At 42.8% G+C, this 27,959-nt stretch overlaps 1 protein-coding gene across 1 annotated transcript in view; it reads left to right on the forward strand.

The window, feature by feature from the left end:
- The window catches only part of NAV2 (neuron navigator 2), a 368,840-nt gene that overhangs the window by 329,416 nt on the left and 11,465 nt on the right, over nucleotides 1–27,959 (forward strand). Inside the window, exons 25-34 of the mRNA XM_084852298.1 lie at nucleotides 902–1,074; nucleotides 4,725–4,878; nucleotides 7,218–7,377; nucleotides 8,169–8,269; nucleotides 11,448–11,543; nucleotides 13,261–13,429; nucleotides 20,859–21,094; nucleotides 21,855–22,009; nucleotides 23,092–23,360; nucleotides 23,591–23,709. Of these exons, the coding sequence (XP_084708424.1) occupies nucleotides 902–1,074; nucleotides 4,725–4,878; nucleotides 7,218–7,377; nucleotides 8,169–8,269; nucleotides 11,448–11,543; nucleotides 13,261–13,429; nucleotides 20,859–21,094; nucleotides 21,855–22,009; nucleotides 23,092–23,360; nucleotides 23,591–23,709 (1,632 nt within the window). The remainder of the gene's footprint in view (nucleotides 1–901; nucleotides 1,075–4,724; nucleotides 4,879–7,217; nucleotides 7,378–8,168; nucleotides 8,270–11,447; nucleotides 11,544–13,260; nucleotides 13,430–20,858; nucleotides 21,095–21,854; nucleotides 22,010–23,091; nucleotides 23,361–23,590; nucleotides 23,710–27,959) is intronic.

A 27,959-nucleotide genomic window follows, 5' to 3' on the forward strand; every position in this document is an offset into this window, starting at 1 on the left:
AGGTCGTGTACTCACTATTGCAAACCCTGGTCACATGTACAAGTCCTTACAAACATACAGTTGACTGGATGTGTGAAAAATATGGAATAGGTCTTTTGTGTACAGTACTCTTGACTGGCTGTGTGACATCCTATGCTGGACTGATACAAGGCAATTTTGGTGATGTGCAAAATACAGTGTAAATTTAGACTGAGATCTCTTTATCATCCTTCCAGTTCTGTAAAATGTCCAAACCCATTTTTGGTCATCAGATGAAGTTCTTTTTAAAAAGAAAATACATATTCCCCAATAAAATGATTTGTTGTGTGTTCTCTTTTGGGGTGGGGTGGGGTATGTTTGTCTGAGAAATCCAGCGCTTTCCCTGTCACAGGCTTTATCTGTTAAAACTTGTCTTTTTTTCCTTCCCCCTTCCCCTTTTGCTTGCACTTCCTCTGGCAGGTCAATGAGGTAAGGAAGATGTATTTTAAATTCTAAAATGCAAAGCTAACTCATCTATTTACATGATTAACTCTGCCCGCATCAGTAACCTTGTCTGAGCCATGTCACTTCATAACCGCAACATGTCGTAACCCTGTAATAAAATGGCCCTTGAGCTGAAAGAAGAATTTGCAGTGTCTTATAATGGAAAGATATGCTTCAAAACAGGTCTTGTCAACAGCCAGCACTTTTTGCAGCAGCTTAGACTCTGTCCTTTTGAAATAGGATGTAAAATTTTCAAGAAGAAAAGGAAGAAAATCTGTACTTTTGTTGTTAATTTGTACCGCCAGAAAATGAACTTATGTGACCATTTTTAAAAGGGTTGCATGTTAACTATTCTCTCTTCTGTTTGTTTTTTTCTTGTTGTCATAAACCATGATTTTTTAAATCTGTAATCTCTTTTGTTTCGGTCTTCTTCTTTCAGTTACGCAGTTCCTTCAAACAAGCTTTTGGTAAAAAGAAGTCCCCCAAATCAGCATCTTCTCATTCAGATATCGAGGAGATGACGGACTGTTCCCTGCCCTCATCACCAAAACTGCATCATAATGGCTCAGTTGTGTCTACACCATTACTGAGAACTTCACATTCCAATTCTCTGTGAGTTGAATTTGCATGTTAAACAAAACTAAACCCCTCCCCCCCATAAATTCTTGTTAAAATGGTAGCATTATCCTAAAATAAGGTCCCATTTTGCTTGGGACTCCATAGGCAGTTTCCAGTGGGGTCACTCCTCCACCATTGATTCTGTTGCGCTCACGGGACTCACCACTTGTGCAACAGGGCTTTAGTGCTTCTAAAAATAACCCCAGAAGCAAGCAGAAACTCTCATTGACAGGTCAGGCCAGGCCAGCAGAGCTCCCTTCTGCGAGCTCCACTGACCTGACCTGTTCCAGAAACTAGCGTTTCGGCTCATTTTGGGTTATTTTTATAAGTACCAAAGCTCTGTTGTGGAAGCGCTGTGAGTGCATGGGCACTGTGAGTGCATGGGCACAAAAGGATACTATCCTGTAAAAGAGCAAGAGACTGAGGTTCAAGTAGATTTCTTCCCTGAATGTTCTTTCATCCTTCAAGTCTGGTCTTCTCCATACCAAGCATCTCCTCTGCTATTTACTCCTTTGTCCTTTTTCCACATTTGAGTCAATTTACAAACCCTTCTCTGCACCCTTACCATTCTCTGTTGCCACAAAAGAAATTGCCATATTCTCCAAGAAGACTGGAATATTTTAGTGTGAATTCCTTCTTTTTACTTGGCCTTCCTTAGGATATATAAATCATTGTCACTTTTTTGTTGTTTGAGTCTATTCCTGAACCCCTTCTGCTGTCACTCTCAGTCTTAGTGTGGTCCATAAATTCAAATACCTTTGAATCTCTTTTCCATCATTACTCTCCTCAGTCTGTATATTGTATAAATCACTCCTACACTCTAGTGCCCATTGAAATGAATCACACATGAAAGGAAATTACCCATACCTAGTACATCAGATAAAGGCCAATTATCACTTCATACTTTCTCATCAGGTAGAGATACCCAAATATTTTTATTTATTTCTTTAAAATATTTCTTGAGCACCGTTGAGGGCAGAAGTCACCCTCCCAAGGTGACTTAAAACAAATATAAAATTCATGCATTTTCATAAGGTGCTCATTTGTAAAATTCAGAGTGCGTCCCTTTGAAATGTGTCTCAACCACAAGTGGTTGTGTCCCTCTTTCTTGTTTATAGTGACACACAGCAAACTGTATGTATGCAAACCCTTCAGTTTTGACAAGGGACAGGTGTATTTTTTTTAGTCGGATATCTGAACCCAATATTAAATGTAAAGTAGGAATCTGCTTTAACTTTTCCCTTGCTTTCCCCTGCCTGTTCATCATACGGTGGTGTGTACTCATTCAGGGCTTACCTGAAACTGCTAGATCGGCCACAAAAGAAATGATGAGAGGACATTTATGAAACAGCCACTCCAGATCATAGCTTTGAGGAGAACTGTAAGGGCAGGAGAAGCTGACAAAAGGAGTTGAAATGATTCAGGAAATGGTGGTAAATGTAAACACAGCTTGGGTATTCTATACATATGCATCCTCTGTAGACAAGGCAAGGTTCCACTTTACTATTTAGTGCAGTGAATGATCCATGATGGCAAAGTGCAGCCTAAATGAGAAAACAGGGAATATCTGACCCTAAGAAAATCACTGAATCAACAAAATTGGCATTCCTAAGAATAAAGGCACTATAATTTTAGGTATCAAACAATCAACTCCTTTCATTTTTGAAATGCTCACTTATCTTCAGCCACATAACCTCACTTTCAACACTCTGAAACTATCCTGTCCCTGTGGTACTGAATATTACGCAAAGCTTAAAGCCATGAAATCTATCATGTCTTTTATGATGGTGCCTGTCATCAGTAAAACTATGCTGTGAGTATGACAAGTCTGGACAAATACCTGAGGAGGTAGAGAATTAAAAAAGGAAAATGCAGAGCAGCAGGGTGCCTGGGGCTTCCACCCAGGTAATTTATAAAAGTAATTTATTTCCTTTTCTGCTGGTGACCTTTATTAGAAAACAGAAGAGCACAATGAATACATAAAAGCAATGGGCCAGTTCCCAGATTCAGCCCACATAATATTTCCAGCCTGAAAGTTACCTAAGGAAGACTTTATTTTCTGCAGATTACTCAAAATCTGATTTGTGCGTTTTCTTTCTAAGGTCATATTTCTTGAGGTTGGTTTCACTTGGTTGATCTTGTTTAACTTCCAGCCTGCTAGAGTCGGTAGCAGCACATCTGATCTCCTTGATGGGGAAAAGGGGAATTATATTACATTTTTTTTTTTTGGCATTTTATCCTTCTGACATTGGAATGTTTTCTCCCTCTCAGCAATAGCATAAAACATCAGTCCAAAGCCCTGCAAGTGCTCCAGTGTGAGCACAGAATTCCCACACGGGAATTTTTTCCCCTGTGGAAAGGTGAAACTCTGCAGGTATAAAAATATGAATGCACAGGGCCTCTCCATTGAAATGAATGGAGAGAACCTCCAACACATGTGAGTTCCATATGCCCGCTGGAGTGCCTGAGTTGGTCAAAGAGCAGCTGGATCAGGGTACATATATGCAAGAAAGGCAATTGAAACTGTGGAGAGCTGCTTCCAGTCAGTGTTGACAATACTGAACTAGATGGACCAATGTTCTGACTTTGTATACAGCAGCTTCATGTGTTCCTAAGCTTGCCTCAGATTCTCTTGAAAATTACCTGAGTTTTTCTCCCCCCAAACATGGAACAACTCAGGTGACCTTTTTGAGCCAATCTGTTCGTTCATAAAAATTACCCACTTGTCTCCACAAATCTACCACTTCCCTTTGCCTTTAAAGAACTCACTTCTCATTTGAGGCAGGCTTTTAACGAGCCCCCAGAGTTAGTTTCTGAGCTTGAACCCTGAAAATTTTGCTGGCATCCCTAACATAGATGTTAAACAACCATTTTTCTCCAGAGCGCCCCCCCCCCCGCTTTGTTGTTTCTTGACTGTAGTGCCATATAATTGGGTTCTGATACTGTTGAAAGAAGACAGACTGAAAAAGGATGTATTCACAACTTGCATGCAATATGAAAAATTGCCAGGAAATAGTGCTGCTTTTATATGTTGGAAAGTAATTGAACACAATTCTGTGAGGGAAGAAGGGGGAGGGGGAGAAAGCTGGTTCCAGGAGAATAAAGCTTTTTAAAAAAAGCCTGAATAGTGCAGAGTGCACAGGAATGTTTCTTGTTTGAAAAAGTATAGGGTTCCTAACCCTTCCAGAATCATCCAGGGAGGCCCAGCTATGCACTACACCTGCCCAGTGCTACATCTTTCTTTAAGAACATCAGTCTCCCAGTGAGTACTGCTACTATACCTTTTTAATTTACTTGGGATTTTCAAACTGAATAGATTTCCCACAGAATGACTACTATGTCTAACAAGTTGGCTATTAAAGCTAAGTATAAGCTTTAATATTTTTATTGCCAGTTTTGTTTTCTGATTCCATTAACTATCATGGTATTTTTTTTTCTCAGACAGGAGACAGTTTCTAATTATTGTGTCCTATTGAGACAGTTTCTAATTGTATCCTGTTGATCTCCTCATTGGTGCCAGGTCAAAAAAACCCTGTTTAAATCAGGGAATTATAAAGCTTTAAATTATGCTCCCATTCAGAATTCTTGCTTCCCAATAACTTTAGCGAATGGCTAAATGTTTATTTTTTTAAATCTTCTCACAGGATTTCAGAATGCATTGATAGCGAAGCTGACACAGTTATGCAGTTGCGAAATGAGCTGAGAGACAAAGAGATGAAGCTAACAGATATCCGTTTGGAGGCCCTAAGCTCTGCCCACCAACTTGACCAGCTTCGGGAAGCTATGAACAGGATGCAGGTGGGAGAGAACTGTAGTAACACCCCCTCCACCCCTCACACACAGATTCACCCACAAAACCTAAAATTAAAGGTTCTCTTGTCAAAGAATTATACATGCCACTATATTTTTCATTCCAAAAGAAATACCAAGGCTAAACCCTTAAGTTACAGTCATTAAAGTTGCCACTAATTGTCACCTAAGAGGTTGCTACTCTAAATTTTCTGTTTCATATGGTTCTGGTTCTTCAACCCTTAGTATTGTTTTTATTATTCATTTATTTTATTTGTACAAGTTACTGTTCAATTTTTGTTCAGCATGGCTGTTCAAAGTGACATCCAAGAATATATTAAAACCAAGAAAATAAAAACCATAAATGCAGCAGAATAAAACCACACCCATCATCTGAAAGCCCATTTTAAGTCAGAATTCAGTAAAATATGTTCATCTGAGGACACATTTGCTTTCAGAAATGGCAAGATTTTGGTGCATCTCTCCCACATATTGTGCTTTTAGGTCTGGTTAAAATTAAATTAGAGAAGTAATAAAATAATCTGCTGGGGCAAGCCGTGAGGTCAGTGCTGACGGCATGCCCTTTGTGACTCAGATTGCTGCCTTTTCTCTGGCAGAGGTCCTGTGCCTTTAACCATCTGTATAACAGTTTTAAATTCAACAGGTGAAACTTCCACTGCATGATGGGGAAAGCCACACCAGTTAAGCTTCCTGTTGTTTAGCTGTTAAAAATGCCAGAGCCCTGTTACGGAAAATAAAGTTGCAAGTCTCCCTTTGCACAGCTAGAGTCCCAGTTTGGATCTTCAACACATTACCTTTAAAGCAGAGCTGGGGACAATTTTTGTAAGACTTTGGAGAGCTCTGGTCAGGGTTGACAGTGCAAGGATAAATGGAACACTGGTTTGACTCCACATGAAGTGTTGCTTTGTGTGCTGAAAACCTGAAGCTTATTAAACAAAAGGTGTGTGATTTGTCATTAGGTGACTTGTCTGGGGTATTATTTGTCCCCAAGGAAATAAGAGAGACACAGTGCCTGCCATTCCACAGCCATTATAGCATTCAGAAAGAATAGCACAGCTGCATCTCCGAGCCCATGAAATGCAGAGATCCCTGCATAACTCACTGCAGTTCTGGGAAAGATCATAGAATCATAGAGTAGTAGGGTTGGAAGGGGCCTACAAGGCCATCGAGTCCAACCCCCTGCTCAGTGCAGGAATGCAGGGATCCAGGTCAGAGCATCCCTGACAGATTGCTGTTGAACTGTCTTAGCTCATCTACATAGTTCTGCCTGACCTAGGAAAGAGTGACTGTAGTGGTGGCAAGGATGAAGTGAGGGGGTAGAAAAGATCTACCCACAGAAGTCGGGGGGGGGGGGGGAAGGACAGAAGCCTAGTCTACCAGTGAGGGCAGAAAAGGAAGAACCTGGATGGGGAGCTGATGGGAGCAAGGGACAGTGAGAGTCAGTAGATAAGCAGGTAGGCAGACTCTCGGTTAGACATTTATGTGTATGTATGTATGTATATTGTTGTTTCTCTCTATGTACGTATATATGAATACCAGGGGTAAGCAACCTTTTGGGCCCATGGGCACATTGGGAATTTGAGAAACGGGTACAACCATAAAATGGCTGCCATGGTTGGGTATGCTAGTCTCAAATGACAAGTCACCTGTCCAGAGGCATTCATGGAAAATTAAGATGGCAGCAGCTACAGGCTCCCACGTCACTTTGAAGCAATCCTAGCTGCCAGGAAGAAAATATAAAAATATTTTTAAATAAAAATTGAGAGGAATAGGGTGCCTCGGTGGGCAGCTAGGCACCACATTACCTACCCCCGATACATACACATACATACATATACATATATATATACACACACATTGGGCCAATTCACATGTCATGGTGGCAGATCATGGGCTAATTAATCCACGATTTGCCTGGACGTGCACTGCTTCCATTTTCTGTAAATAATCTCCAATCAACTCAATCAGAGGTTGTGAGCATGATGAGTGAACTTGGACCCCGGGTTGTTTAGGGGCTAAACAACCCAGTAACTATTCCAACAACAAACCACAGGTTGACCACTGGGTTGTTTAGCTGCTAAACAACCCAGCAGCCCACACTTGCACATCATGCTCACAACCTCCAATTGGAGGTTGTTTACAGAAACCAGAAGCACCTCACAGGCAGCACTCATTCCCTCGAATTGTGGGTTAAAGAACCACGATTTGCCACCATGATGTGCATACCAGATCACTGACAGATATATACACTTAACTATATATCGAAATAGCCAAAATTGTGTGTGCCTTCAGTTTTCTTCACTGACCATTTGTTTTTTCTAATCTAGAGTGAGATTGAGAAACTAAAAGCAGAAAATGACCGTCTGAAGTCTGAAAACCAAGGCAGCTGTAGTAGGGCCCAGTCTCAGGTTTCCATTTCATCCTCTCCAAGGCAGTCTATGGGTCTCTCCCAGCACAGCCTGAATCTCACAGAGTCAGCTAGTCTCGGTGAGTACATGCAAAGGGCAGTGGGCAGGTTTTATCCTGTAGCCCAAATAAATAAAAGAGCATACAGATAGCTAATGGGTAAGATGTGAAAGTGGAAATGCTGGGATAAACCCTTCCATTACAATATAATCGTCATGTTTTTTTACACTTTGAAGTGCAGCATTCTGGCTACGCAGAATCATGCTCATGCATTTTTTCAAGAGAGGAAACTGTGTTAATATCTCTGTGATCTTCCCTCATTTGTTTTACACTCCTAATCCAGGTTGCTAGGGATGACTTTACATTTATATGTCTATATATTCAAAGAAGTATGTACTCTACAATTTTGGAAGCACAGAAATTGGCAGTATTCACAGAATTAAGCAGTCTGAAAATCTCAATTTTTTTTCTTTCCTTTTTTGGGGGGTAAAGCATGTTTCTATCCCATGTGGTGGCAAAGATAAGCTATAAAGTATGTCTGGTGAAGTTCCAGAAGCCAAAGTAGGGATCAGAAGGCTTTTGAGCAGTTTGGGACAGGATTTCACTCCTTTGCATAATTTATTTTCCTCCCCAGTGCTTAAGAGATAGATAATAAATTACGCAAAACAAGAAAATATATGTGAATTTCCTTGATTTGCATAATTTATGCCTATTGTGGATTTCCACTTTTCTTCGTACAGAATATTTGATTTTTAAGCCCAGACAGAGTACACACAGCTCTGCATATATTCATCAAGCAGGCTAAGTCAAGAGTATTTCCTTCCTGGCTGTCCATATGTAACTAAAAGATAATTTGTGCTTCCTGTTCACAGACATGCTTCTGGATGACCCCAGTGATGGTTCTTCGAGGAAAGAAGGTGGCAGGCATGTTAAAATAGTCATCAGCTTCCAGGATGATGTGAAATGGAAAGAAGTGAGTTTAAATAACTTTGGCTCCTGTGGTGTAGTTTTACTGCTAACATGTGGAAAGGTAAAGTGGTGTTAGTTAACCAGATGCATTTCTGGGAATAGTCCTGGTGTCCATACCTTGCTTTTTTCAAGAAGACAGCCCAAATATCAGGTCTGTCTCAGCCAGCCAAGTCCTACATTCCACTGAAGGATAATAAACTTATGTCTGGGCTGTACCGTATCAGACTGCAGGTAAGGGTTCGCATGGTGGAATGTTCCCCCATGGGAAAAAAACGTCCTTACACATAGGAAACTACCAAGTCAGGGAAAAGGCCAGGCTAGTTGTAGGAAATGGCTGAGTAATGAGACCTAAACGCTGGGTGACAGAGGAATGTCATGCTTAAACAGAATGGAAGTTAAGAGGAAACGCTTAAAGCATGTTCGTGTTTGGCACAGTAAGGACTAGCTGCTGCTGTGTCATAAATGTGTAATCTACCTACCAGGGGTGATGTCAAGGGTAGGCATGGTTAGGCCCCTGCCGAGAGCAGTCCAGCAGGGGTCCACTGACAACAGCCCCCTAGAATTGTTCCTCAGTTTTACCATGGCAACCTGCGTCGCTCACTGGCCTCTCCATCTGGCCCAGACGGTGGTAGTGGTGAGAGGAGGAGCAGGAGATGCCACTGCCTACTTGCTCACTGGCTCTCTGCCTGCCAAGCAAGCAAGTGGTAGCAATGATGAGAAAGGGGATGATGTGGAGCAATAGCAACTGGTGACAATGGTGGTGAGGAGGCAGAGTCACCTAGGGAGGGGTCCCATTGAGGGTGTCTAGCCCCAAAACCTGGAGCTGACACTGCAACCTGCAAACATACACTTCTGCTTACCAGCCAGACTGTCATTTCAAGATTATCAGACATCTCTGGGCACTGATCAGGAGTGAAGTGGAATTTAGAATGTGTCTGGCCACAGGCAAAAAAAGCTATTCTTTTTGTCCACAAGTGAAAAATTCCCTTTCATGGGGAGAGGAAAACTACAGGGTGTTCCAGAGAATAGAGATTCTACAGAAATTCCAGGTAATATCAGCAGAGTATCACTCTCCCGATTTCATTTCCACTGCCAACACTTTTTTCCCCAAGTGTCTTCTGCAAGAATCTCTTTCTGCTGATCACAGGGAATTATGTAATACTGGAATCATCCTCTTAGTTTTAAAAGACTGTGTAAGGAATGGTCATGTTTTCAGAAGTGCTTCCATTCCCCAAAGATCAGTTCCCACTGGGACCTGCCTTGCACCTTCTGTCATTAGAATCGTTGTGATTGGGGTACTAGTCTAGACACGGTGACAGCAACTGTGGGTGTTCTAAGTGGTGCAAAGTCCCAACCTGTTAGCGCCTTAGAAACTTGGAATGAATAAAAGGGAAACTGAATTAAACACACTTAACTCTGAGGAAAGAGATTTTCAAGTTCTGTCTTGTATAAGCTCGAAAATGCCCTATGGCCTTCCTCTTGTTCACTGGTTTAAAATTATCTTTTTTTTAAAATCCCTAATATTAGTGGGAAGTGATCCAAGACGTAGATCAGGTGCAGGGCAATGAAAGAAGCACCTGTCTGTCAACAAAACTCACTTGTCAAGTTTAGAGGAAGCTTGCAGTGCCATATGGGAGGACATTTCTAATTTTACACTAAAATCTTTTACTTGGGATCAACTCTCAAAGATTTCATTATATCAAAGAGGAAGACATATTTCAGCAGATTCTCTGCAAACTGCCCTGGCTGCTGGTTTACTTCCAGACACAAGTCAATGTTTGTAGCCGGAGTGGGCAATTCCAGAAGGTCCAGGGGTCAAATTCCACCTGTGGGGAGCCACACACAGACACACCCCACTGCTGTTTTCGGGGCAAGAAAAAACCCACACTTTCACTTTAAATGCAAAATTGGGCTCCCAAAGCCCCAGGGGGACATGATTGTGTGTGAAAACATGGCTTGCATTCCCTGTGCACCTTGTTTAAAAGTGAAAATGCAGCACTTTTTTGCCACTGCATTTGGGGCAGCAGGGGGGTTGCATGTGACCCATGTGGGGCTGCGTGTTGCCCAACCCTGGTTTATAAATTATGGGTTATAGGTTTTAAGCTATACCAGTGGATTGGACCTAGAGCTGTGCTAGCAAAATAAATTTTGGCAGCGCATTGTTCTGTGCACCATTGTGGAAGAGATAGCAGACAACTGTGTGACTGGGCAAGAGATTGTGTAATGCCTTGAGCAAACAGAAGCACACCTGGATTTCAATTCTCTTTTCTCACGCAAGGGTCTTGTACTAAGTCAGAAAAAGAACCTCTGAATCCAACCCAAGAGATAGCTCAGTGCTTCCATACCAGAGAGATTTATCTTGGACCAAGCCCTCCAGGTTTTCAGGAGGAAGAGTAAAACCTTTCTCAGTAGTCTTTGAAGAACTGATAGAACTTATATGTTATGTGGCTTGTTTTCAATGGCATTTTTGTTGTCTGTTGTTTTGTTGATGATGTTTATTGTATGACGTTGGCTTTGTCAAGTACTTGCTGATTATGGAGGATATAATAATAATAATAACAACAACAACTATTATTATTATTATTATTATTATTTGTACTACCATAAAATTCTGATAGTCTTATTTTGTAACCACAATGACCTGTCAGCTGAATATGGAAAGAATGGTTAGGACAAGGAAAAAAATGCCTGATTCCATATTTACTTTACAATGTTAAGCTCGAAACAGATTGCACTAGGCTAGAGTTTAGTGGCATGATACAAGCTTTATTGAGGTGCCAGTGCACATACAGAATTCTTTGTGTCTAGAGCAGGGGTGCAGAACATGTGGTCTTCCAGATGATGTTGGACTGCAACTCCCATCAGCCCCAGCCAGCATAGCTAATGGTGAGGGATGATTGGAATTGCAGTCCAGCAACACCTGGAGGGTTACATATTTCCCATCCCTGGTCTAGGGTAGGCCCTGTTTGCATCTCTGTGGCGAATTTCCAGCATGCAGAGGGTTCCCCAAGTCACAGAAGAAGTCAGGGCAGCAGATGTATACATATAGGGCAGTAGAGTTCAGCCCAAGTCTGGACACCAGAGTTCCTGGATCATGATAACAATACATGGGAAGCATAGGCATGTTTGAAAAACAAAATTGCCGAGTCTAGCTTTCTTTTAACACGTTTGTATGCATTTAGGATTCTAGGCCTCGCCTCTTCCTTATTGGCTGTATCGGGGTCAGTGGAAAGACCAAATGGGATGTTCTGGATGGTGTTGTCAGAAGGCTGTTTAAGGTAAATAGTGTTATTTTCACCATACTGAGCTTTTCTACACAAGGCATTTGTTGTGCACCTGTCATTTCCTACGGACAGTTATTTATGGGTTCTTTAGATGATATTGTGACCCTACAGTTTCGCTTCTGTTTTTAAACAGCACTTTTGGTGAGTTTTTTAGAGCAGGGGAAATACAATATTATTTGTGAAAGCGAAAAGAAACATTTTTCCACCTGTGTAATTGCACTATTCCGCTATACCACAGGGCCACCTAGAGGTTATGTAGCAGAAAACCAGGAAAGGAAAAGCTTGTCATGTCGTGCTCAAATCTCAGTTCTGTGATGAAACCAAAACTAGGAACAGTGGATTAATAGCCCCGTGTAGAAAAGGCAATAAATACTGGCTGTGGTTTGTATGTTAAGTTTTGTTCTGCTGTGAATACTGTTGTATTGCAACATTGCAAATACAAAATCAAAATTAAAAAAGAAATTGGACAGAATATGAGATGCATATCTTCTTTAGTGATTCAAACTTCTTGACCTTAAGTAAAGCATTCAATCTCTGCTACTTCAAATATTCAAAGAAATACCAAAAGAGAATATGGGAAACTCATGCTTCTGTTGCAGTGTTCCCCAACCTGGTGCCTTCCAGATGTTTTGGACTTCAGCACCCATCAGCTCCAGCCAGCATGGACAATGGTCAGAAATTTGGGGAGTTGTAGTCCAAAACATGTGAAAGGCACCAAGTTGGAGAAGGCTGTTCCATTGTAATATTTAAAGTGGCAGCTCATATGTTTCCCCTGATATTTGTGATGTCTTGCATCCCACCACAGGGGAAGATGCACATCACTGCTTTACACGTTTATGCCATGGTCTTCAAAGAGGAGCATAAGAACAGCCTTGCTGTATCAGATCAAAACTCCATCTAATCTAACACCCTATCCAAAAGTATCCTACCTGATGCCTGTGGAAGCTCACAACTAAGGCATGAATATTATGGCATCCCCTCTTGTTTCCCCATAGCATCTTGAACTCAGAGGTGTATTGCCTCTCAGATATAATGAATACAGGGATTTTGTCCCACCACACAGTTACAGGTTTATGCGTGTGCTTTTCCAATTTAAAGATACAATGCAAATACAAAATGTTTCACCTCTAAAGAAAAGTCCTATATTAACACTCTTATCCAGGAACTAGGCATGATAATCAGTGTCTAGTGACTTGCTGTGTGATTTTTATTTTATTTATATATATATATATATATATATATATATATATATATATAGCACAAACCCACTACCTTTATTTATTACATTTCTATCCCACCTTTTTTTCCTCCTTAAGGAACCCAAGGCGGCGTACATAGTCCTCCTCCTCCTCCATTTTCTCCTCACAACAACAACCCTGTGAGGTGGGTTGGGCTGAGAGTCTGTGACTGGCCCAAAGTTACCCAGTGAGCTTCCGTGGCTGAGTGGGGACTAGAACCTTCTCCTCTCTATACCTTTCTCAGTTTGGTAGTGTTCACACAAATGGGTGTGAACATTTGCTTTGACTAAAATGGGCTTTGGATTCAGGTTTCTTTTTTTCCATATCTAGTTTTTGGAGGTAGCTCCTTTGCTGTTGAAATTAATTCCTTTCGAATATGAAAAATGTACTTAGTTATGAAGTTTCATTATTAAAGCCAAGAACCCTGATGGTAAGGTTACTTTATTTTCGCCTTTTCCACTTCCCTGTCACAGGAATACATCATTCATGTCGATCCTGTGAGTCAGCTTGGGTTGAATTCAGACAGTGTCCTGGGATACAGCATTGGGGAAATCATTCGCACAAATAGCACAGAGACACCTGAGCTGCTGCCCTGTGGCTATCTGGTTGGTGAAAACAACACCATCTCAGTGACTATCAAAGGTAAATTATAGATTATCAATTTGTTACAGCTTTCTGTAATTACAGGTCTTGCCAGTCTTCAGCATTGCAGGAACCTCAGAGGAATCAAGCAGATTTTAATTACCTTACTTCCTTTCTTTCTTGACTACATAATGCTTTTCCTTAAGTTGCATGTCACTATCAGTGAGCAGTTTCAAATGCAGCCACATTCATGTGCTCTGTTGTACCCCTGTTCAAAGGAAAACAGTATGTATAACCATACTGTTGTTTGGAGTTGTGTAAATAATGGAGATATGTGCACAAAGCATTCCCCTGAATTAAAGAGAATCTCTTTTTATGCAGTGCTCTTGTTAGCCAGTGTAATTTGCTTATCCCTGAAATGCTCTCTGTTGTAAGAGAGATCAGCCAAACAAAAAACAACAGGGCTTTGGAACGATCCTTGCAACCCAGTGAAGCTTCCCTGTCTGTGCTAAAATCTCTGAAGCTTCGGTCCAAAAAAAATGGATTGTAATATACACTTACAGCAGGGGAGGTCAACCTCTGACCAGCAGGTCTAATCTGACCCATGGAAGTGCCCAATCCAGCCTGCAAAAAGTTGGGCACCCTCCACGGGACCCATCCCCATATTATCTCTGAGTCCCAAGCCCCAGCCAGGTCCCTTCCCACACTCCTCGCATCCCAACTGAGACATAAGCAGTGTGGGAAGAAGGTGCCTGACTTGGCCATCGCTTGCAGGAGCCAGCTCATGGAAGGGCTAGCTGAGTCACTTTCTCCATGCAGGGAGAGGCACAGAGCTCTGTTCCCCTCTCTGCATGAAGGGGGGTGGGGAAGTGGTCGGCACAGTGCCCAGTGATGTCATGGGAGGGGCACCACCCCCTTGATGTCAGGGGTCCCACTTCCTTGATGTCATTTAGCCCACCAGCTTGGTCCGGGGAATGGGGTGTGGAATCCAGCCCTCAGATAAAAAGAGATTGCTCTCCTCTGACTTACAGGATGTGACAGGAAGCTGTATGTATCCAGTGGCTTTCTATTCTCATTCCCAATGGAAGGAAATGCCTCATGATACACATAGAATATTTCCCTTCTACACACAAAAGGGGAGGCTGATGACTTGCATTTATATCATGGATGTTAACTAGTACAGAAGAAACATGGTTCTCCTTGTGCAGCCTTATCTTATGCATACTTACTCGGAAATAGGTCCTGCTGAACATATTGGTTCATAAGCATGGTAAATAAGTGTGCGTAGGGGACAGAATCCTATGTTGCACGAGCGGCTACCACTTGTGCAGCAGGACATCCTCTCCTATCCACTGATGGAAGCTATTCCATTGGTGGGATGGGTTAATTGTATACCACCCGATACTCCCACAAATTTGCATAGGATTGTGACCTCAAATGATTGACTCAAATGATTGAGAGAACTAACAATGATAAACCAGCCAAAAAGAAATTATTTGGCTTGTTCTACCTCATCTCTTGAGTTACCTGCTGTTTCGTTTTTCTTGACTTCATTGCTCTATAACAACCTGATGTTGCTTTAGGGGTTGTAGAGTTCATAAGAGAAACCCATACCAAGCTAATGCTAGACTTGTAAGAGTCAGTTTATGATAACGGTATTTTTATATGACTGCAGTATTCTTTCAATCATTTTGTGGTAAGCTAGTAAAACATTTACACCTTCCAGATATACAGCTGTTCACACAAATGTTTAATCTTGATTATTTTTAGCTTGGGTGCTAAACATTCCATATCCATGTGATCGCCCAACTAAATGTCTATCTGCTGGCTTTTAAGAATTGCTGGCTCTGTTTTCTGAGTCAGTCAGCTCTGCCTGCTGACATTGCATAAATTTTCTCCAGTGCAAGTTCTTCTGAAAAGATATCATTCCCTCTAATAGCAAACTCAGGTAATGAGTGCTGGTGGCTTTGCAGCCACCGAGAAACAAGAGATAGGTATCAATATGCTTGGAGAACCCTGAGGTTTGCAGAAATTAAAAAAATAAAACACCTAAGGGGGCAACCCCTCCCCACCCTCAACCCCACAGTTAAATGAGAACTGAATCTGCTCTGTAGCCATGGAATATTAAGCGTCATTTGGGGGGAAATAATCCCAGAAATGGGGTGGGGGAGGAGGGGAATGAAATGGGATGGAGTATCTTGGAGGAGGACATGCGTGACTGGCTGTGACTCAGCACAGTCTGACAGCATGAATAGGAGACTTGGCAGATTCTGTTGCCAACACGCATAATCCCTGAATGATCCTTGCACAACTGGGCAAGGTCAACAGCATAATATCTACTTTTCCCAGTCAACATACATTTGCCCTACTTGGGAATATGTATGTTTTGCACATCTCTGAGACAGCATATGAAACAAATGTATACCTACAAAATATGTCTGGGCATGTCACACTTTCCAGCATATCAATATGGCCTGGTTGGTGTTGTTGGTTTCTTGGCTCCTGTTAGTTTGTGCATATTTTCCACTCTTTCACCGGTCAACTTGTATTAACCCCAATATACATGTCTGAATTCTGACATGTTTCAGAACTGTTTGGGAAGCTTAACTTGTATATTGCTCCAAATAATTAACTAGTCAACAAAAAGCACCATGTCTTGTTGGCAACATGTTGATATAGAAGAGAATGCCATGTGCATTGTCCTTTTGTATTAAATTATCTCCCTCTGCCCCCCACTGCCACTTGATTTCACATAGAATCATAGAATAGTAGGGTTGGAAAGGGCCTACAAGGCCATCGAGTCCAACCCCCTGCTCAATGCAGGAATCCAAGTCAGAGCATCCCTGACAGATGGCTGTCCAGCCTCGTCTTGAATGCCTCCAGTGTGGGAGAGCCCACCACCTCCCTAGGTAATTGGTTCCATTGTTGTTTTCCTCTAACAGTCAGGAAGTTTTTCCTGATGTTCAGCTGGAATCTGGCTTCCTGTAACTTGAGCCCATTATTCCGTGTCCTGCATTCTGGGATGATCGAGAAGAGATCCTGGTCTTCCTCTTTGTGACAGCCTTTCAAGTACTTGAAGAGCGCTATCATAACTCCCCTCAGTCTTCTCTTCTCAAGGCTAAACATGTCCTGTTCTTTCAGTCTCTCTTCATAGGGCTTTGTTTCCAGTCCCCTGATCATCTTTGTTGCCCTCCTCTGAACCCTCTCCAGCTTGTCTGCATCTGTCTTAAAGTGCGGTGCCCAGAACCGGACACAGTACTCAAGATGAGGCTTAACCAGTGCTCAGTAGAGAGCAACTACTACTTCACGGGATTTGGAAGCAATGCCTCTATTAATGCAGCCCAAAAGAGCATTTGCCTTTTTTGCAGCCACATCATATTGTTAGCTCATATTCAGCTTGTGATCGACAACAATTCCAAGATCCTTCTCGCTTGTAGTGTTGTTGAGCCACGTACCCCCCATCTTGTAACTGTGCATTTGGTTTCTTTTTCCTAGGTGCAGAACTTGGCATTTATCCCTATTAAATGTCATTCTGTTGTTTTCTGCCCAGTGCTCCAGTCTGTCAAGATCATTTTGAATGTGGTTTCTGTCTTCCAAAGTATTCGCTATCTCGCCCAATTTTGTGTCATCTGCAAATCTGATCAGCATTCCCTGCACCTCCTCCTCCAAGTCATTAATCCAAATGTTGAAGAGCACTGGGCCCAGGACTGAGCCCTGTGGTACCCCACTCGTTACCTCTCCCCAGTTTGAGAAGGTCCCATTGATAAGCACTCTTTCACTCCAATTCTGTAGCCAACTGTGGATCCATCGGATCGTTGTTTCATCTAGCCCACTTTGAGCTAGTTTGCTCATCAAGATATAATGGGGCACTTGATATCTAGGGAGGTGGTGGGGTCTCCCACACTGGAGGCATTCAAGACAAGGCTGGACAGCCATCTGTCAGGGATGCTCTGACTTGGATTCCTGCATTGAGCAGGGGGTTGGACTCGATGGCGTTGTAGGCCCCTTCCAACCCTACTATTCTATGATTCTATGACTTTTTTGAAAGCTTTGGTGAAGTCTAGGTATATTATGTCTACAGCATTCCCACAGTCCACAAGGGAGGTTACTTGATCAAAACGTGAGATCAGATTTGTCTGGCAGGATTTGTTCTTGACAAATCCATGTTGGCTTCAAGTCATCACTGCATTGTTTTCAAGGTGCTTACAGATGGATTGCTTTATCGTCTGCTCCAGAATTTTCCCAGGGATTGATGTCAGACTGACTGGTCTGTAGTTCCCAGGTTCCTCCTTTTGGCCCTTTTTGAAGATAGGGACAACATTAGCCCTCCTCCAGTCATCTGGCACTTCACCCGTCCTCCATGATTTCTCAAAGAGAATAGACAGTGGTTCTGAGAGTTTTTCTGCCAGTTCCTTTATTACTCTAGGATGCAGTTCATCTGGCCCTGGATATTTGAACTCATTCAAAGTCATTAGGTGTTCCTTGACCATATGCCTATCGATCTCAAGCTGCAATCCTGCCCCTTCAGCCTGTACTTCGCCTTTGCCAGGGGGTCATAGACCCTCTTTTCAGAGAAGACTGAGCACCTCTGCCTTTTCTTTGTCATCTGTTTTCATTTTGCCATCCTTATTTAATAGCTGAACCACCATTTCTTTCCTCTGTCTTTTACTATGCACGTAGCTGAAGAAAGACTTTTTGTTGCTTTTAGCATCCCTCGCTAACCTCAGCTCGTTCTCAGCTTTAGCCTTCCTGACACCATCCCTGCAATTCTGTGCTACCTGCCTGTACTCTTCCTTTGTTGCTTGGCCTTCTTTCCACTTCCTATATGTGTCCTTTTTTGTTTTCAGGCCTCCTCTAAGCTTTTTGTGAAGCCACATTGGCTTCTTCTGTTGTCTTCCACCTTTTCTTCTTGTTGGAATGGTTTGTAATTGTGCCTTGAGAATTTCCTTTTTTAAAAGCTCCCACCCATCTTGGACTCCTTTTCTCGTTAGAGTCGCTTGCCATGGGACCTTACTGATCATTGTTCTGAGTTTATTAAAATCAGCTTTCCTAAAATCCAGAGTATGCGTTTGTCTACACTCGGCTTTTGCTTCCCTTAGAACCAAGAACTCAAGTACAATATGGTCACTTTCCCCCAGAGTTCCTGTAACTGCTACTTTATCCACTAAGTCATCTCTGTTGGTTAGGATCAAGTCAAGGTAGCTGATCCTCTACTTCCTTCCTCTACTTTCTGTAGGAGGAAGTCAGCCACACAAGTCAGGAATTTCCTGGAGGGGCCATGTTTTGCAGAATTTGTCTCCCAACAAATATCGGGGAAATTGAAGTCCCCCTTTACTACTACATCATGCTTCCTTGAAACATTGGCTATTTGCTTTTCAAAAGTTTCATCCTGGTCTTCTCCTTGATTGGGTGGCCGGTAGTAGACTCTGACCACCAGGTTCCTTTTATTCTTTGCTCCATTTATTTTGATCCAGATGCTCTTGATGAGGCTACCAAGCTCCTCCTCCTGTATTTCTGTGCAGAGATATGTATTTTTCACATACAGTGCAACCCCACCTTCCTTTCTGTTCCTCCTGTTCTTTTTGAACAAGTTATATCCTTCAATTGCTGTATTCCAGTCACAGGAGTCATCCCACCGAGTCTCAGTTATACCTATCAAGTCATAATTTCCCTCTTGTATTAAGAGTTCAAGTTCATTCTGTTTGTTTCCCATACTCTGGGCATTAGTATATAGGCATTGAAGACCATGTGCTTCATAGTGTGGCTTTCTTCCTACATGTGTCTGAAGACTATTATTGGGTGCTATTAGAGCTGTTCTCTCCATTGTGGTGCATGAGCCTTCATCCATTTTTACCCCCAACTTTACGTCTCCTTCTCCTGTAGTTTAATGCCCTCCTGATGAAGTTCTTCATGCTGTGGCCAAACACATTCTTCCCATCCTTTGTGAGGTGCAACCCGTCCCTTGCCAACAGCCCATCTTCCAGGAAGTATAGCCCGTGGTCTCAGAATCCAAATCTCTCGCGCCGGCACCTCCTTCATAGCCAGTCATTCACCCGGAGTATTTTTCTTTCCCTTTCTATCCCTCTTCTAAGTACTGGAAGGATGGATGAGAAAACTATCTGGGCCCCAAAGCTCTTGAGTTTCCTTCCCAAAGCTTCAAAGTCTGACCTGATTTCTTCGTAGTTCCGCTTGGCGGTATCATTTGTTCCCACATGGATGAGAAGAAAGGGATACCTATCAGTGGGCTTTATGAGTGCAGGCAACCTTTCAGTCATATCTCTAATCCATCCTTCTGGGAGACAACATACCTGGCGAGTCCACGGGTCTTCGCGACATACTTGGGTCTTGATCCCACGCAGCAAGGAGTCTCCCACTACTACTACTCTTCTGTTCTTATTGTTGTAGGCCTGGGTTTCATTGCCTCTGCTTGACTGACCTTCAGCCTCTTGCTCACTCTCATGCAGGTTCCCCAGTGATTCTTCCTCTGCAGGCTGTCCTGCAGTCTCATCCTCAAGTACCTGGAATCAGTTCCACAGCTCCACTGCTTCCACTGGTTTGGTTCTTCTTCTCCTAACTGTCACCCTTTTCCAAGGAGTATCCTCTACTGCATTTTTCCTCACCTCAGCATCCCACTTCTGCCGCAGCTTGCTGTTTCTCTTCAAGCTTCTGGTCTTCACTTTGCTGCTGTAGTTCCACCATTCTGTCCAAGAACTCTTCGTGTTCTCTTATTCCCTGGAGGGTCGACAGTCGCCGCTCCGGTCCTCTTACTTTTTCTTCCAGCAGCGTGATCAACTTGCACTTGTTGCAGGTGTAGGCCATGTTGTTCTCAGGCAAGAAAACAAACATTTGCACACACCTTGCAGGTCACCACCACTGGAGAGTCCTGTCCTTCCATAGCCTCTTTTCCCTTTTTTTGTCTAGCTTTCTGATTGTTCTAGACTAGCCTGTACCTGCTCCTCTACTCACTAGAGGTTAAAAGCAGAGTCCCACTGGTGTGGAAGTGTGTGTTACAAAAAAAAAAAAAAAATGTTAGGGACCTCCCCTGCCGAACTCCCCTGGCCAACTCCTGTTTGCTCCCCCTGTTCATTCACTCTGGTCACTCGTTCTCTGGGAGCTTGCTTGCTTTTGTAGTCCCTGGACCAGCTGGAGCAGCTTCCTCTGCTCTGCTCTGCTCTGCTCAGCTGGGAGGCGGGAAACAGACGTAGAAACCATCTTTTTCTGTAAGAAGGGATGCTAACAGTCTTTGCAAGTAATAGGAATTTTTTCCTCCTTTAATTGTACTTGTATAAGCTTTAACTAAAAACTGTTTTAAAGAGCTTAGTGATGGGAAGGTATAAAAGACTTTACGTGATTTTAAGGAGTGGATATTACTGATTTTTTTCTTGTGTGAAGCACACAATAGATCTTTTGGAAGACAATTAATATCCTTAAAACATTTAGAAACCAGTTTCAAGCAACCTTTTTAAAGCAATGGCCTCTGTTCTTACAGGTATCGTGGAGAATAGTTTGGACTGTCTGGTGTTTGAGTCTCTGATCCCAAAGCCTATACTACAGCGCTATGTGTCACTCTTGATGGAACACAGGAGAATCATTTTATCTGGTCCAAGTGGCACAGGAAAGACATACTTAGCCAATCGTCTGTCAGAGTATATGGTACTTAGAGAGGGCAGGGAGCTGGCTGATGGTGCTATTGCAACGTTTAATGTGGATCACAAGTCCAGTAAGGTGAGCACAGACATTGACATGACCAAAATATTTTTACTGTTTACAAATTGAGGAAACGTTCCCAATTGAGCAAAGAGTTTGGTGGAATATGCGCCCTTACACCTCAGACAATCCTGTGCTTGAAGAGGTGGGTGGTGTTTCTTCCAGGTATGGCCTAAAGGAAACTGGTGAACTGCCCATAGTAGAAGAAGATTACTATCTAGTGAGGAATGACATTCAGTTACTATCAGTGTCCTCTTGGGACTCCTCCGTTGTCTTCTGTAGTAACAATTTTTAATCCTGAGTCTGCCTCCATAAAGTCCACCTGTGCAACTAAGTTCTCAGACCTGGAAGTTAGCCGTGGAAGGCTTGTGGGGAAGACTAGCTGGTGTCTTGGTTGCTTTGCCAAGCCAAGCCAACATCATTTCTCCTCTTGCCTCCTTCTGTCCTCCTCATCCTGGCATGTAGCTCCTGCCCTTCACTCTCTCTCCTGACACCACTTCTCATTCGATTATAGTCTCACCGCCTAGAGAGGCAATGCTTTGAGGCTAGTTCGGGACTGCAAGTCAGCTTTTTAAGCAAGATCTCAAGTTTTCCTGAGCTACTATTGTTTATCAATTCTATTGAAAAGGCTATTTCTCTTGAGAAAAAATGGCTTTATGTGTGTTATACTCTTGAAACAGGCTGTTCTAGCACTGAATCTAACAGGTTTCATCTCTTTTGAGATCTCTGAAAGGAAGGAAGAAATAACACCTTTTTTCTTTTTGCATCTTCATCATAGGAACTCCGTCAGTACCTTTCCAACCTTGCTGACCAATGCAATAGTGAAAATAATGCTGTGGAAATGCCTCTGGTGATCATCCTGGACAACTTGCACCATGTTAGCTCCCTGGGAGAGATCTTCAATGGGCTCTTGAACTGCAAGTACCACAAATGGTAATAGCACATTATGCCTCAAACTTTATGGCTGAAAGGGGGGTTACTTCAGGAATATACCCTGAGAATTCATGTAGAACACAGTGGGTTGGATCCAGGCTAAGTTAGCTGAACGTAGGCCCGATTGAAATCAGTGTGAAATTTTAGTCATGACTTTTAAATCCCGTTGATTTAACTAACTTACAGGGCAATTCTGCTTCTACTCAGAAGTAAGTCCCAATAAGTTCAATGGAGCTTCTATCCAGATAAGTGTATAGGATTACTGGCTTAGTCTGGAGCCAACCCAGTATAAATGAAATGTGTAAGACCTGTCACCAAAGATGTGGTTGTTTGATGGGTTAGTTCAAAGTAGTATATGTAATTCAGCCTCCCTAAACTACTTCTTAGCCTATGTTCTCTCCACCTCTCATGGCTTGTAAAGTCCTCTTGCATGTCCACTACCTTCCAGCCAACAGCAGAGAGCCCCTCATGTCCTTAGGCCTTGAGTCAGGTTTTTCCCCAGCCTGTCTTCCTTTTGCCTCCCTCCATGTCCAAATATTGTACCTCTTTGTCTCCTTTTCATCTAGACTTCTGTCTCCTTTACCTATTCTTCCCTTAATCTGCCTTAAGGAATAATTGTTGAAGGTGGGTATAAATTAAACAGTAACAACGAATTGGGTCCCTGCTTCTCATTCTAACTTCTGTTATTTCCCCCCTCCTTCAGTCATCTTTCCTCTAAGCCCTCTTTCCACTGAGGTTCTCATTTCACAAATCTCCTACTCTGCCTACTCAGCATTCTGGCTTCATTCCTCACTCCACCTGGGGATTTTCCCCAGCCAAACTCTTCTCATTTTCCCTCACAGATTCTGTACTGTTCACCAACATTTTATTTGCTGAGCAGATGAAATGTTTTGGAACGTTCCATAACATCATAGAAACTCAGCCAGTACTGGAGGCTGCAGGTGGTACCAGCGTGCCTTAGTCTGGGATAGATTCCACCTATATCTTAATGTTAGTAGCAAAAAAGTAGATGAAATGTTTTCTTGGGGAAAAGACCTAAGAGATTTTTCTAGATGTAATACTGACTAATCTGTTTCTCATAGTCCTTATATTATTGGAACAATGAACCAAGCAACGTCCTCTACACCTAACCTTCAGCTCCACCATAACTTCAGATGGGTACTTTGTGCCAACCATACTGAGCCAGTCAAGGGCTTTCTTGGCCGTTTCTTGAGAAGAAAACTGATTGAAACAGAAATTGGTGGTCGGATGAGAAATGCAGAACTGATTAAGATCATAGATTGGATTCCCAAAGTCTGGCAACATCTCAACAAGTTCTTGGAGGCTCACAGTTCTTCCGATGTTACTATTGGTGAGGATGATCTCTTGGAACTCTTGACACATTTCCCAAAACTTCGTAGAGGATGTAGATTTCTTTCAAGTTCCTTCCTCCTCTCTCCCTTGTCTTTTTTCTTTTTCTCCCCCACCCTCCTCTCTCTCTCTCTTATTATTCCATGCTTGATGTTATAGTTAAAATAAATGCTACAAACCATGCTCACCAATTATATTTAGCACATAATTTTCTTCTTCTCATTCTCATAGGTCCACGACTCTTCCTGTCTTGCCCTATAGATGTAGATGGTTCTAGGGTTTGGTTTACTGACCTGTGGAACTACTCCATTGTTCCCTATCTTCTTGAAGCTGTCAGAGAAGGGCTCCAGGTAAGGAACCTGCATGTGAATTGTACCAGATCCTATTTCCTATTCAAAGAGTAAGAAAAACCCCCCAGATACAATACAGTAACCTAAATCTAGGCATGTATAACATGTGACCATTCACACTAAATACAGTCCACCAGCCATTTCAGTGTGGCCTACCAGGTGCCTGACAAGTCCTGGCATTTCTCAGAAGCCTGTGTGCAGTTCCTCTGTGACAGCCTTCCCAACCTGGAACCCTTCAGATGTGTTGGACTGCAACCCCCATAATTCCCAGCCATGCTAGATGGAAATTATGGGAGTTGCAGCTCAACACATCTGGAAGACACCAGGATGGTGAAGTCTACTCTATGAGAAGGTGATTAATGGTAGACAAACGTTATTGACAAAACACCTCGTTTTTTTCAGTCATAAACATTGACACCCCTTCTTTCCCCTGTCTCCCCCCACTTCTGTCTGTCTTGCGTTATTTATTTAAGATCATTTTAGGCCACCTTTAAGGGTTTGACTTGATGGGTTGCAAGTTGAGCAGACCTGCATTAACCTTTTGTTTAGTCTTGAACAGCATTGTGCAATCCCCCCCCCATTTCCTTTTTAAGAACACACATTTACGAGTAACATAGGCTTCTCTATTATTTGGAAGAACAATTCAAAGCAAAGGCAATGATAAATGTATTAAACTGGTTTTCATAACATTTTTTCACCTAAAAAAAAGAAAAGAAATATTCCTTCCTTTATGTGCTTTTGAGTCCTACGCTTCTGGAGAAGGCAGCTGAAAGGCTTTTGGATCTTTTGGACCTCCTTCTCCACCTGTAGAGATGGAGGTCTGCAGGCAGACAAGGAGGTTCACCGCTGGAGGCCTCCTCAGTGCTGCTACCGAAAGCTCTGTTGCTATCACTCCTCTGCCATCATTGCTCCTATGGTGGTAGGGGGCAATTGGAGAGGTCTTGGATCTGCTGGATCCAAAACACTCCCATTCCCCCAACATACCCCTGACAAGGAAGAAAACCTGTACCAGCTGAAACCAATGGGGAGACAATTAAAAAAGGATGATTGTGAACAGAAAAACAATTATGGAGGATAAAAGCCCTAACCCCACCTTCTGCATTGGCTGGCATGAGCTTGGCAGAGCTTAAGAAATGTCATTTCCTCCACCTGGGATGCTTTTCCCCACCCCACCTGCAAGACCTCCATAGGATTGCTCTGTTAGGAGTCATTAAAGTGATTTAGGAGTAATTTAGGAGTGATTGAACTGATACCGATAAGTATATTATCACAAGTTTTAATTGTTGAGCTATTTCAAACAGCTGAGATAATGCTGCTACTGTCATCTAAGTCAGCATATCTATAAAGTAAAATTGAGAACATCTTTAATTGAAAGCTGATGGTGACTCGGTATCCTACTCTTCATTGTGCTTGAAGTCCCCGTCCTCATCAAGTTGGTCATCATCTCAGTCTCATGATGATGTTAAAGTAAAGGTCAACCTTTTGCTGGTGATTATTTTCCATAAGAGCACATGCTTGCGGGTGGGCATGGTTCTTCAATATTATAACATGCTGGCTATGTGCTGATCTAAATGGATATTTCAGAAACTTCATTGGTCCTAAAATGACTGAATAAAGCACAAAGAAGTTTAAAAAGGGGGGAGCTTAAATTTAGTAAGCTTGTAACTTTTGCTTCTCAATGCTTTTGTTCTTTTGCTCTAATCTAACATTTCCTGTGGTCCTGCAAATTTAAACAGATTTAATTCATATTCTGTACCTTCTGTTCATGGCCTATGAGGAAGAGGAGTAATCTCTGCAATTGGAGTAGTTTTGTTTGCCACCTTTTTGCTTCATAATCTTCATAATCTGTGTGTAGTAATGGTTTTAAATTTGCTTTTAAAAAGTTGAATGCAAGTTAATAGTTGTAGAATGTTTCCTCTCTATAAGATGTTGAACTCCATTATCTCAGTGACCCACGAATAAGTGCTGCTTCAGTCTTTATGTGAGTTCAGGCCATGGTTTGCGTGATGTGTGAAGGGGAATCCCACATCTCCATAGACAATGGGTTGGTTCCAGAAATGGGCTACTGCATACAGAAGGCTACTGCTTGTGGAATGGGACTTCACACGTCCTCTCCTCTCCCCTGCAGCTCCCCGTATGCCTTCCAAAACTTCCCAAGATTTGCCAGCTGATCAGCACCTTTTGAAGCCAGCCGGGCCGCTTCGGCTGGGGATGGGATAATCAGTGAAGCTCAACTTGTTGAGGTGCCTTCACTTCCATCTTAAAGCTCGGTCCCAATTGCGAGCCCTTGTTGTTGTTTGAACCCAAAAGGGATACATTTGGGGACATACTTTTTAAAGTGCACACCCAGATGCCTGCTTTTCTCCCATTGACTAGAGCATGTGCACTTTGGAAGTCTTTATGTGAGTTCGAACCAACTTTGCAAGCTCAGGAATGTGCGAGCTTTGTTCGCAAAATATACTCATATTTGGGGGCGTGAAAAGGCCAAGTTCTGGTCACAAACAAACCAAAAGAAAATTCTTGTACATCCCTAGATTCAGCCAACATCTGTCTTTTCACCAGCGATTGCCAGCCAGCCAATTCCATTCACCTTCCTCCTCTCTCCTCACTGGTCTAATTTGGCTTTTTCCCCATCCGGGGGGGGGGGGGGGGGCAGGGTTCTACGGATTTTGTGTACTTCTGCAAAACTATTACATAAGGCTTGGCATTTGGAGAACTGAGTTTGCTCTTAATATATATGTGATGACAGGAGAGAAGTGCAGGCAATACCAACAAATAATCTAATACCAACAAATAATCGAATGCACCCTGGCATGGTGCAACACCTTTGTCTTTAAAATGTAACACTGCAACTAGTCCGCAGTATGAACTTATAAAACCAGGTCATCCAGGAACCCCAAGATGCACACAGTATCCACACAGTACTGGCTCCAGGGTTTTGTTGCTCTTAAGCAAGACACCATCAGTGGGCAAGACACCAGTGTCTACCTTCCTCTTCTTCAGCATTGTCACCACCTGCTTGCTTGCCAAGCAGACAACCAGTGAGCAAGTAGGCAGTGGCATCTACTGCTCCTCCTTTTCACCACCACCATTGTCTGGGCCAGAACAAGAGGCAGGTGAATAAGCAGGTTGCAATGGTGAAGAGAAGGAGCAGTTCTAAGGGGCTCTTGTCAGTCATCCCCTGCTGGAGTGTGGAACTTCAGCAGATGCCTGACCATGCCTACCCTTGATGCCGGCCCTGGATGTACAAACTGAGCATGGCAGTTCAGTGGCCCTTGAAGTCCTTGAAAAGGTAGCAATATGGCACACATACAGCTGCAGAGGATTCCTCAATGGCTTGCTTGTGTCTCCATGTATCACCAGCAATAGTGCGATCCTACTAGCAGTATTAAATCTGAGTGGGAAAACTGAGTGCACTGCAAGGTCTTTCCTAAATAATGGTGTCAAATTATATCATGGGATAGATGTTACCCTTGGCACCCATTCCCATCCTGGCAATACTATCTCTCACATGGTTCACATGTAACAAATCATTTTTAAATGAAGCTGTGTGTTTAAATGAAGAGCGCCAGCAATCCCCTGCTCTCTGCCCACACCCTGTGACCTCGAGGGCAAAGCATTGCTGGAGGAGCACTATGTTAGTTTTCTCATGAAAAATCTCATTCTGGGCCATGAACAAGTTGGCCAAGTAGACCATTGTAAATTTGTAATAGCTCCCACTTGCTCCATGGTGACTTCTTTGGAAATAATGTAAGTTATATCATCATCTGTCCTTGCCTCTGACTTTGGCAGAACTGCTGAAAGTCCCCCCAACCCCTCCACCCCTCATTCTAGCCAACTCCATATTTATACACATCCGTGTTGGCCTTTTGTTGTGCCTGCTGCCATCTCATGGTGATAAATTATGTGCTCTGCACAGAGAGTCACAAGATAAAGCTTAGGGGCAGATTGTGAGGTGCGGGAGAGAAGCTGCTAGTATTGATTTCAAGTGATTTGAAAATGAGGGGGAAAGTTGACATATTCAGCTGTGCACTTGAGACGCTCCAAATGAGTTTATTTATCCCATGGGCTGGGAATGTAGGGGTGGGGAAATGGCTGGGTGGGGAGGTTTGACCTTTCCTATGTGCAGTGTCAGCTCCAGGTGTTTGAGGGCCCTTGGGCAAGACACCGTCATTGACCCCTCCCTCAGTACATCTTACCTTCTCACCACTATTGCACCAGCTGCTATTAACTGTCATTAATTTCACTGT

The sequence above is a fragment of the Heloderma suspectum genome, chromosome 1, assembly GCF_057233095.1.
Source record: "Heloderma suspectum isolate Gila_16-S chromosome 1, 16-S_ref, whole genome shotgun sequence".
Lineage (NCBI taxonomy): Eukaryota > Metazoa > Chordata > Lepidosauria > Squamata > Helodermatidae > Heloderma > Heloderma suspectum.